This window comes from Tachypleus tridentatus, chromosome 7, assembly GCF_004210375.1.
Source record: "Tachypleus tridentatus isolate NWPU-2018 chromosome 7, ASM421037v1, whole genome shotgun sequence".
NCBI lineage: Eukaryota > Metazoa > Arthropoda > Merostomata > Xiphosura > Limulidae > Tachypleus > Tachypleus tridentatus.
Genome location: NC_134831.1, coordinates 23,696,908 through 23,709,464, shown reverse-complemented (window position 1 = coordinate 23,709,464; position 12,557 = coordinate 23,696,908). Strand labels below are relative to the sequence as shown.

General features: G+C 35.9%; 1 protein-coding gene across 9 annotated transcripts in view; it reads right to left on the bottom strand.

Moving 5' to 3' along the window:
• The window catches only part of LOC143255309 (fasciclin-2-like), a 132,624-nt gene that overhangs the window by 95,119 nt on the left and 24,948 nt on the right, over positions 1 to 12,557 (bottom strand). For all 9 annotated transcript variants that reach the window (XR_013030536.1, XR_013030538.1, XR_013030537.1 and 6 more), the window contains exon 3: positions 6,629 to 6,783. Coding sequence is in view for 4 of the 9 variants with exons in the window: in XM_076510768.1 (XP_076366883.1) it covers positions 6,629 to 6,783 (155 nt within the window). In the remaining 5 variants the exon portion in view is untranslated. The remainder of the gene's footprint in view (positions 1 to 6,628; positions 6,784 to 12,557) is intronic.

Genomic DNA, 12,557 nt, shown 5'->3' with positions numbered 1-12,557 from the left:
GATTAATGTCCTTTAAAAAATAAAAACATTTATAAGGTGGACAGTGTCACCATTGCCAATAACACTATCTAACATTACAGATATACCTTGGGACAAAACATGTTTAAAATGGTGCCATCATTGAGAGTCATAACAATAGCAAGGCAGTAAAATGTGGCTTATTGTTACCCGAGTGTTACACAGACAACACATTGGTGCATCAGTCCTGGATAAAAGAAAATGAGTTAAAAAAACTATGACCAATGAGTAGTCTAGTTAAAACTTCCTCTTTCTGATCCTGAAGGAAGCAAGAAGGCCTACGTCCAAAAGAGGGTTTTATTTCAAACAGCTTGTTTTCACATTGCTCACTCCTAGTCGACTGCCAAGTGGCATTGAGCTTTGCCTTGAACACAAGACCATGGTCCATGTATGGAACAGGCACAGCAATGACAGTGCCAGAGTAGACAGATTTAGCAGCAGTGTCAGTGAGATTGTTCCCACAAATACCAAGGTGGCCCAGTATCCAGAAAAACTGGATGAAAGTAAATGTTAAAGAGAAATGGGTCAGTCAGTTTTGAATATTGGCTAGAACAGGGTGTGAATTAACATGAAGCGATTCCAGGGCCAGTAGAGAACTAAGCAAGTCAGTATAAATAGTGCAATTTGAGTACTGCTTTGCTTCTCTGTGATCCAGAACAAGAGAAATGGAGTACATTTTAGCAGTGAATACATAATCTGTATAAGAAATTCAGCTCACAACCACCAAACTACAACAAACCATAGCAGAGCTCACACAATCACCTGATTTCAAACCATCTGTATAAATAAAACAGTATTTGCAATTGGGATTGTCTGGTTTTTTTCAGATGACTTAAAGATAGGTCACATTTGGGGACTGTAAGAAACCATGGTGGGATGGGCTGACCAGTGGATACAGCAATGTTATCCAATTCATCCAACTGCACCTGGATACAAAGGCCAAAAGGAGTAATGGCAGATTGTCTGTTCTGAAAAAGTATGGCCAACTGTGGAAGGAAAACACATGGGATGCTTTGGTAAGGAATGAAGTTTTGAAGCATATAGTAAAGACAGTTGCAAATGGCAGAGGTGCAAAGAAGGTTCATAAGATTCTGTGTGTAAGCTCTGAACTGGAGAAGTGCAGAAAGCCCTGGTGCAGAGCTGAAGTCCTTAACGATGAATGGGGTCCAGCATTTTTAAGGCCGAGGTCCTGGCAGAGCCACAGATCAATGATCCACAGTCGAATTTTGATCAAATAAGAGTATGATATATCTTTAGCATGAAAAATCAATCTGCTCCTCAAGTGGTGGAATAGAGGACATGGAAGGTGTTCAGTGCTTTTCAGACCTGTAGGTACTTGTTGTCACCTTACGGTCAAAGAGAAGCCCCAGAAACTGCTTCAGGGACCACAGGCAGAACAACTTCACCAATACAGAGTTAAGGATCAGGGTGAATACCATGTTAGCATCTAAAGTGCATGCAAACTGTTTAAAAGAGAGATGAATTAAAGCCATTTGCTGTGGTCCACTTAGGTAAACGATTAAGGGCAGTCTGTAGCTGCCACTCAATATACCTCATGTTTAACGACTGACATGAGATGTGAAACTCATTGACATAGAACCCATTTGCAACAGTAAGAGGGAATTATTCAGTGATGGTATTAATCTTTATACTGAAAAGTGTGACACTCAAAACACAGCCCTGCAGAACTCCAAGTTCCTGTAGAAAAGAATGGGAAAGTGTCAAACCCACACAAACTTGGAATCGTCTGTCCTTTAAAAAATTTTTAACAAGAATGGGCAAATGGCCACGTAACCCACATATGGAGGTCTTGCAAAATGCCATACCTCCATGTTGTATCAAAAGTCTTTTCAATGTCAAAGAATGTTGATACAAGATGTTGTCATTTGAGAAAGGCTTCTCTGATTGACATTTCATGTTGAATCAGGTGGTCCATGGTGGAGCCCTGTCGTCAGAATCCACACTGGGTGGGTGTGAAGAGGTTGTTTGATTCGAGGAACTAAACAAGATGAGCATTAACCATCCTCTCTAAGGTCTTACAAAGACAGCTCATCAAAGCAATTGGATGGTAGTTTGAAGGAATTTTGGGATCCTTCCCAGGCTTAGAGAAAGGTAGGACAATAGCCTGGCATGAGGCATCAGGAAAAACATTCTCCTGCCAGATCCAGTTAAAATAAATGAGAAGAATAGCAAGAGAAGCAGGAGATAGATAGCACAGCATTTCATAGTGTACATCATCATGTCTGACTGATGTACTGCCTGACCAATGAAGGGCCAGTTTAAAAAGAAAAGATATGATCACACTGCCCGAGTCTTGATGGCTAAGAAGGTGGAGGAAGAAGCAGAAGTGCTAGATACCTGGTAAAAGCTTTCACCTACAGTATCGGCAATGCTCCAGGTATCAACTACTTCCAGCCATCAGAGAACAAATCGAGAGGGTGAGAGAATTATGTTGTTCACTGACCATCAGAATCTTGTCCCATATGACTTTGGAACTAGTGGTAAAAGATATGCTGATTGCAAACTTAATCCAAGATTCCTTCTGGCTTTGATGTCTTACCCACTGAGCATGTGCATGGGCCTACTGGAAAGTGATGCAGTGCGAGAGTGTGGGATACCTACGAAAATTATCCCAGACCCGTTTCTGAGCTTTCCATGCCATGTGACAGGCAGGATTCTACCACAGACGAGAATATTGTGGAAATGTGTAGATGTCTTCGGAATACTTTGAGCAGCTGCCTGTACAATACAGTCAGTTACTGCTGCCACACAGTCATCTATTGATGGACTACGGAATATGGTAGGATCAAGTTCTATGAGAGCAGGGAAAGACAGCCAGTTTGATTGATGTTGCTTCCACCAGAGCATACAAATCGAGTGGCACTGACCACAGCCAGTCTCTCTCAATATTATATGAAAATGATCACTGCCTCGTGGATTATTGCCAACCCTCCATGAAAAGTGGGAGAATAGTGAAGGGTAGCAAACTGAGAGATCATTAGCAGTAAAGGACTGATTAGGAGCACAAAATTAAGTATGAGAGCCACTACTGAAAAGAGAAAGGTTGTGATGAGAGAGCATATGCTCCACAGAGCAATCTCTCCCATCAATATCAGCACTTCCCCAGAGGGGATGATGTCCATTAAAGAAACCCAGGATTAAAAAAGGGAGACAGTAACTGTTCAATGAGAGCATCAAGGGTCTGATTGATCATAGGTCTCTCTTAGCAACAGGTAGAGAGAACAAACAGTGATGGATGGCTATGACCTCCAAGGGTGTGTCAAGTAGCAAAGAAAGGGTGGGCACATGCTGATCAACCAACAGTAGCACCCATCCATGCACTCATCCATCACACAGTATGTCATTTCTGTACAAAGAAAACTGCCAAAAGGTGACTGTATCAACAGGTTTCAGAAAAGTTTCCTGTAACGAAAGACATACAGGATGGTAGGAAGCAATTAGAGTTTTGTTATCATCCATATTCGAACGTAAACCTCAACAGTTCCATTGTATCAAGGTGGCCATTTTTATTTATGTGTAGGAGTATTGGGTGGACAGCCCCTCTGTTTATGACCACGTCTTTTTTCTTTACTCTCGTTATTTGAGGGAGGTCTGTCAACCTTCATGGATCCTGCTCTGGGTTGATTGGGCAGGTCTTTGCTGTTGGAAAAGGATTCCAACAACTAAGGACATAAATGAATGATTGTTTTACATCTTAGGATGGGAGAAGATGTATCCAAGGAAATGCTTGCACCTGGAACTAAAAGAAGAGAATCTTGGGATTTGCTGGAATGTATGTTAAGGACAGAGATGAGTGTTGAAGATGATCCATCATCTTTTTTAACCATGAAGGTCAAAAGACTTTTCATTTGGTTTGAGAACAATTCTTTTGGAAGCACAGAGAGATCCAACTGCACTCCCATTGCAGTAGTGAAACGAAGTGCAGCAGCATACATCTGAGATGAAGTGGTGGACAGCCTCAGGGTAAATGATGTTTTGAATTGTTTTCAAATGCTGCACCCTTTTCTCTTCCAACCATTTAGGGCAATAACAAAAGTAGGACAGGTGAGAGCCATTGCAATTGAAGCAATGAGGGTCTGTTTCACACTCATAGCCATCGTGGTCCTTGCCACAACAACTAGCACATATCAAGGAACCATGATATGATGTCATCAAGTGATGGAAGTGCTGACACTAGAAACATCCGAGGGTTTGGAATGTATGGCTGTACCCTGCAATCAAGATAGCCTGCCTTGATGGTAGTAGGTGAATGTGGTGATGTAAATGTTAGAATGAGAATACTGATCAGCATCATAATTCCATCGTTGCAAGTGGGGATACAACTCACTGCAGAAACTCCTAGAGCAGAGAAACCAGCAAGAATCTCTGACTCGGGGATGTTCTTCAAATCCCTCTCAACAATAACTCCTCATGATGAATTCAAAGTAGCATGAGGTGTAACCTCAATAGGTATATCCCTAATCACCTTTGAATGCAAGAGGAGTACACTGTGTTCAGATGTGGATGTTTCACCAATATGTCACCAGAGCAAATCTTCTCTACTGACTTTGGAGAGCCAGCAAGTCCCTCTAGTCCCTTCTGAATGAAAAAAGGAGACATCCGCCCTAAAGGTTTGTCTGAAAGAGAATGCAGTATAAGAAAATGAGGTACAACAGGTGTTACAGATGTTGAAGATTGCTGCTCAGAAACTTCAAGACATGATCATTTACCTATGGACTGGTTTTTCACTATTTTATTTAAATTTTTATTTGGAGGATCCATAAGAAAAAAGGAAATTTCGGTGCACACTGACTCCATCCACCATGGAGCCCTACGAGGGGAAGCACTACAATGTCAAGCAAGGACACTGCAGCAATGCCAGGGTTTCATGAGCACTGTACTCAAACACCAGCATCAGACGCAATGTCCACAACACCTGTTGAGAACCTCCAACACTGGTACTTGGTTGACCCTAGCCCAAATGGAACAGCCAATTGACCCTAGGGAGACCACCCCATGGCTGCCCGTCTACAGGAATTCAAGGCCAAAATGATGTGTTAGGGTTGGACCCCTCAACCACCAGGATCCTCTCCTCCCCTTCACAGGTCACCACATATGGCAAACATGTAAATAGATGTTTAGATCCCACAGAAGGTAAACTGAAATAACACAACCTTACCTGGGAGGTCCCCTCACCACATACAGGAATCCACACTGAGGGGTGCTGTGTTTGGACTATGAAGGCCAAATGAAAGAAAGGCAGACCACCTATTATGAAAGAGCATAGCCAAATAAGGAAGAAACATGCAACCCCAATGAAATTCAGTGGCAAGGATAAAAGCTTGGTAGCATACTGCAAAGAAAGTTGCAAATAACAGAGGTGAGGAGGAAGTTTTAGGAACTCATTGTAGAAAGCTTCCATGCAGAACCAAGGCCTCTGATTGCAGACAGGGTCCAGCATCTTCAAAGCAGAGGGCCTGGCAGAACCAGAGTGTAGAAGTAGAAGAAGATTCTGCAACCTTATCATGCTCAGCTGATGAATACCTAGCACCTGTATATTAGTCTTCAATATACATATCAAAGTAACAATAAAAATATATCTTTATAATGATAAAAATAGAATTAGAATGTAATGATATCTGGTATACTAAATCGTATAACAAACTGTCAAAAAAAGTAACAATAAGTAAATAATATAGTATACCTTACATTAGGAACAATCTTAATATGTCATTTTTTGCATTCGTTTACTTATCTCTAGGATACATTTTGTAAATTCATATAAGTGAAATCTTGGATATAATCTAAACAATATTAACTTCTATTATTAAAATCATACATTTCTAAATAATGGTTTTAATATCATAGTATGATGAAACTTAATAATGTTTTTTCTTTAAAATTCTCCAGAAAAATTTTGCAAAATAAAATATACTGCATACAGAACTATGCAAAAAACAAATGCCAGATACTGCCTGTGATTTCTTCATGCTACTATACAGTAAAAACAAAACCTTTCAATTAGTTGAATCATAGCATGGACAGACTGTCACAGATGGCACTGTTAAGTAACACCACTATATCCATGAGCATCCAATGTGCCACTACTTTTTCACAGAAATTAGTACAATTTGACATAAAATGCTGAAAATGATATGCACTGTTCTCTTGTAACAGTCATTGATGTACATGTATATGCAATTAAATGGAAAGTTTAGCGATTTAGCTTGTTTCATTCTCAAGAAGTTCAAAAGGGAAAATCAATGTGCAACTTTAAAGACACATAAAGAGAGAGTTAATAAATTTAGTTTAATTAATAATTGAAGGATGAAAATTAAACACTTAAATCAGAAAACTTGTACCTATACATAATTCTACAGATTACTAACAAAAATTAACAATTCAGTCACTAATTTTTAAAACTGACAATAATATTAAACAACAGAATTTAATACATATACAAAAAATATGTCATTGATAAATATATATTAAAGTAGTTTACAGATGAATTTTCTTTCAATTTGTTTAATTACTTTTTTGTCAAGAAGAAATTATAACTCACTCGTTTCATGTATAATATGTGCAAAAATTATCAAAAATACAAACTTACGATAAAAAGTGACATGAATTGACTCTGCTAGCTGCTCAGAACTATCATAAATTGCTGTGCATGTATAGGTACCACTGTCATTAGTATGTGGTGTGATAAAAGATAAGTACAGAGAACTACTGCCTTGTTTTAATACTTCAATTCTTGTTGTTCTCCTGAAAATAAAAAATTAGTTATACAAAACAGAATAACTTTTACACAGGTTGTATACATGCATGTAACATTTACATCATACAAAATATTGCATTAACTGTTCTTGTTACTTTTTTCTATTTTTAGGATACATGTTGTTGATGCATACTGTATAAAATATAGCACAGCTGGATTTCTTTCCTTAATTTTTTTACACTATACACAATTTTGCTTCAGATACACTAGTTATATATTACCTTGAGAATATAACTTCCAGCTGAAAATCAAATCTTTAAGAAAGTAAAGCATGCAATAACAGAATAAAAAAATTCAAGGCAGTTATAAGATATGTATTCAGTGACATACGTGTCATTACAAAAAAAATTTTCATTTTCCTAGTATTTTGATATGTATATATATATATATATACATGTATAACATTAATACTCAAGAGTCAAGTGAAATAAAAGGAAATGCCATATTAAAAACAGCAATTACAAACCTCCGACTGATGATATTTTCTAACAAACAAAAACAAGTCCAAACCAAAATAAAAAAATGCTGCCTAAATCAAAAAGGAACCCCAGGGTACAGGCTATAATGGGAGATATCAAATGTACTCTAGGTTTTGGAGGTGACTGTGGAGGTAGGACTCACACTGCAGTGGGGACACACCATTTATCAGTCTTAACCTCTATTTCACAGTCTCAAATTTGGAAATTCATGAATAACAATAATAAAATAATAAAATGATGAAAATAAACAGATATCAGAAGAGTGAAATGTGGGTGCAACAGTGTCCCAGATATATATCACCCTTCACTGCCTGCAACAACAACAGACGGTTGTTGGAAGGTGACTGCTCTCCAAAGTAAAGAAAGAAAATAAGATACTATCACTTGAGGGTAAGTAAGAGAAACTAATCTTTTGAAATTGGTATTCCAGCTCCCATTATAGTAGTAAAGCATTATGTAGCAGCACAGTAGACAGATTATACTGATATGGAGAGTCCCAACCAGTTATCTAAACCAACTAGTATAGTTCCCAACCACCACCTATTAAGTCCATTGTAACTATCAATTTTCAGATTCTAAACAAGCCTATATTATCTAATAAGGTATTCATCTGCACAAAAGTAGTGCTGAGTTATTTAAATGGCTCTATTAACAGCTAGAAATACTTATCAGAAACATTCAGCAAAATTTCCTTAATTTTTTACTTTTTTTATATATATTTAATACATTCATATATTTGTCACAAAATATTTCAACAATTTGATTTAATTTCATTATTAAATCCATTAAATAAAGTTTGCATCAATATTTGAACATTAATAAGAAAATATTGTAATTTATTACAAATTTCATAAAAATTTATATAATTGAAAATTTATAATGCTTATAACAGAAGAGTATGGTACATTACTATTTAAAGAGGGCAAGCCAGATACTGGAAAAGCAAAATATTTAGATTGATATCATTATCAATAATATTCCTCTACATCAGAATCTAATAAAAATTGGATAAAATGTATTTACAACATTGTATCTCAAAACGGTTCTCACAAAAGTAAATTTGCAATATAAATAGAATAGTTGGCTCCTATAGGAATTCCTATTATTTAAATACCTGGTTATTGAAAATCATATGACTTTTATGAAAGCAGACATTTTTTGTTTTTGTTTTGGAGCAACATTTTCTTTATTCCAGTACTATGAAAGGAAAAGAGAACTGATATATTAATGAATTCATAATCAAAATTAAATCCTTTACAGGAATTGTGGTGTACAATGTGGTAAAACCAAATATTTTAAATTTTTTACTTGTTCACAGTTTCTTAAATATTCTAAGATGGATTAGAGTTTCTTATACAAAAGGTATGTTTCTTATTATTAACACTTACATTTTTAATTGTATCAAATAAAATATGATGTTACCTAATAAAATGAACAATGTTTAATAATTGTTCTTATTGATCTAGAAATAAATCTAAATTTAATCAGAGATTTATGAAGTTTAGGAAAGCATACAGAAAAGGTAAATCTACAAAAGAATTTGGTGTAGGATAAAGTTTTTTAATAAGCTTTAATAAAATCATTAATTACTGTATCTTTAAATGTTTGTGTACTGTTCATGTCTTTTTACAAATGAAGCCAAAATTATAGTCAGTTTTATCAGTATGAACTCTAACATATTTTCCTTGTAAAACTTGAATCTTATTTCCTTAATTGATAAAACAATAAAGCTCTATTTCTTTAAATTTATAGGGGAGAGATAATATAAATCTTGTTCTAAGTTCTTTAGGGCATATTCAACCTGGTGAAAGTATTAATTATTTATAGCTATTAAACCATCCATGTAACAAAAAGTATACCTAAACAACTTAGGCTTAGAATCCTGTTTTGCAATTGTTTTTTTTTTTGTTACTAACCTTGATATAACCAATTTACCCTCACTTACCCTGGAGCTATGGTTAAGGTTATCTCAATTCCAGAACTTTTCAGCAATGAGCTCTCACAAACCCTGAAGACATACAATAATCACCGACATTGCTGTCTGGGATCTAAATGAGCAGTGCAACCCTTGGATATAGACAATCTATTCTATATACCAATACACCAGGGTCTTATGTCACTGGTCAGGACCTACAAATAGGGTAGGAATTATAAGCCCCTGTAGAAGCTGATGAAATTGATGTTCACAACAGATCAGGTTGGCATCAATAAAGTTGGTGATCTGAAGGCTTTTTCAACAAAATGAAGTGAAAGGAAAACTGCAGACTTATCATTTCCCATTAAGCGACACTGATCTATTCTGGTTAGATACACTCTTTGCCTTAGAGGAGCAAATGCATTATTTGAGGGTAAGAAAATGCTTCCATTTGGCAGTGACAGGTTAAATCACAAACTTCTGACAACTATGTTGGATAAGGCATAACTGTCCCTTTACATAACTGAGAACTAAGTATCTCAACATAAACCACTATATCTGTGGATGGAGAAAAAAAAACACACTAAAATTTTGCTCCAAGAACTGTCGACCATCCAAAGCAACTATAAAAAGTTCCAAAATATCACATTCACAATGAACCAACAGAATAAAACAAATCAAAGGCAGCTTAATCCCAAAGCAACCTCCTTTTTATTTTTATACCTTCTTTAAAGGCTGTGTTGATCAATGTTGATTGGAACAACATTTTGTCATGTAAATTTCTTTTATTACAACAAAGTAATATTGGGCCATCCACTGTGTTCACCACAGAGAATCTTACCCTGAATCCCATCAATGCAAGTCCACGGGGAAACCACATTGCCAAAAGAATAAAAGGCATAGGAAAACAAATTACATTATCTTAAGGATTCTGAGCATTACTCTCAATTGTAGCCTCAGAGCCCTCTGTAGGAACACCAAAGAACTGATTTTATGTCTCCATCTCACTACAAATGAGGTTACTGACAATCTCAAGTGAAAATGACTCTTCCACCATCTCCTCCGATTCTTGTGCAATGCTAGATATCAGAGACTTAATTTGCCTCTGTGTTGGAAACAATAATCCAGGAATTCATACTGTAAAAATTAGCTTGCCAATCAGAAGAAAAATATTTTAACTTATTATTATAAAACTCAACAAGAGAACAAGGATAACATTCAAAATTTTACCAAACGACTGTAATACTGAGAACCCTCTCAGCAATGCTTTATTGAAAAAAATTGATAACCAGGATAGAGGATATGTTGACATAGATGGCGATGTTACAAGATAAATATTACCAAGGGCAATTACATTAGGTATAAAACAACTGGAACAAGCAAGAAAAAATAAAACCAATGCTTAGATTGGAAAAGGAAGAATCCCTCGCAATCAAGTTAGGTATAAAAAACTGGGGCAAACAAGAAAAAATTAAACCAATGCTTAGATTGGAAAAGGAAGAAACCCTGGCAATCGAGTAATAGCTGTAAGTGTGAGAGGAGGTATGTATGTTTTAGAAGAAACCTTCTATGGAGAACCAAAGGTTGACATAAGTTAACTGAGAGATGACAGGAGTTGGAAAATACTCTTGGGAAATAGGAGGACAGGAAGGGAAGACATGGATTCAGCAAATCCAGGAGTAGAAACAGAAGGGCAAGATTGAGAAAGACAAGAAACTAAAGCAGACAATAAGAACTGCTGCTAAGATTCAAGTGAGTCAGGAACACCTCAATGCGAAGAAAAGAAGCCTGATAATGATCATGGAGACAAGCATGAAGAAGGCATATCAGCATCTAGTCCCAACAGTAGGAACCATATAAGGAGATATAGAGCAGAAACAGAAGTATAGGCCAATGTTGTGAAAACAATAGAACAAACCTTCCAGTAAACCTTTCTTGAGTGAAATGAAGTACCTCAGAAGAGATACTAACACAAGAGATGATACAGGAGTGTATTAAGAAAGAGAAAATTGCTTACTGAAAAGAGAAACATAAACTTAGGGTCCACACCCAAAGCAGGTAAAAACAAAGATTCTAAGGATTGGAATTGAAGATCAAAAATGGAGAAAGGCTGAAAGCCAGAAAAATAAAACAGTAAAGAAGACAAGGAGGATGAAGTATGTTAATACAAGTGTACAACTTATCAAGATATGAATATGCACGGACTCAAACATCAGGCAAAAGAGGGAAGACAAAGTTATCTTGATTATGGGTTTCTTTTAAAACATGAGAGGGATTAAAAGAAACAGAAGGAGAAAGAAAGAACACACCAGTGAAATCATGTAAAGGAAGAAATTAAAAATGTGAAGATTTACCTCCAGAAATGAAGCTGTGCATAGAGCTAACCCTGGTGGGGAAAATAGTCAGTCAAAATTGTCATTCTGGTTGTGCTCAAATTTGGGAAAAGAAATGTTGGTTAAATGGAGTGTAAGAAGCCAATTGTAAATGAGGGAGCTCACAACACAATGAATAACAGCTGTTTCATCTTCTATAAACAACAAGCTTCCAATGGCCTCTTCTGTTAGTAAACATTGCTAATGTCATCGGATAAAGTAATAGTTATAACAACTTATTTTCTAAGTGACACTAAAAATACCATGCTAGTTATGTGAAACACAGAAACTAAACCAAGTAAACTTAAAAACTTAAACAAAACTTACTTCAGTAATAAATTATCACAAATCATAAGTAATTGATTAACAATTTGAAATGTGTCCTTTCTACACAATGTAAAGGAAATAGTAAATGTAAGGGAAGCAAAGGAAAAATTTGATATATATTTGAATTGTAAAAATCATTTTGAGTTTTTTTAAATTTCAACAATTTAGTTTAATGGGTAGGTCCCTTGTTGTTCTTAGATTTTATAACAAAACTGGGTATGTTTATAATACAGTTATGAGAAAAGGTGTTCAACAATTTAGTTTAATGGGTAGGTCCCTTGTTGTTCTTAGATTTTATAACAAAACTGGGTATGTTTATAATACAGTTATGAGAAAAGGTGTTCGTACCCCTGCGTTGTGAGTAGTTTTTTTCCTCATAACTTAAAAAGTATCATGATTAGGATAATGAAAGTACAGTATATTATAAATATTATACTAACACACATCTACATAAATTTTTATGCAAATTGAACGACAAATAAACTGTTTATAAGCAAATAAAAAAACATAGGAGGGGCAGAAAGTGTTCTTGCATCTACTTTAATGGTCAGTTGTGTAGCCTTTCAGGTGAATTACTTGGCACAATCTCTCCTCATAGCCCTCCATGATCTTTTAACAGTACTCAACTGGTATCTTCTTCCATTCTTCTTTACAGAAGGCCTCCAACT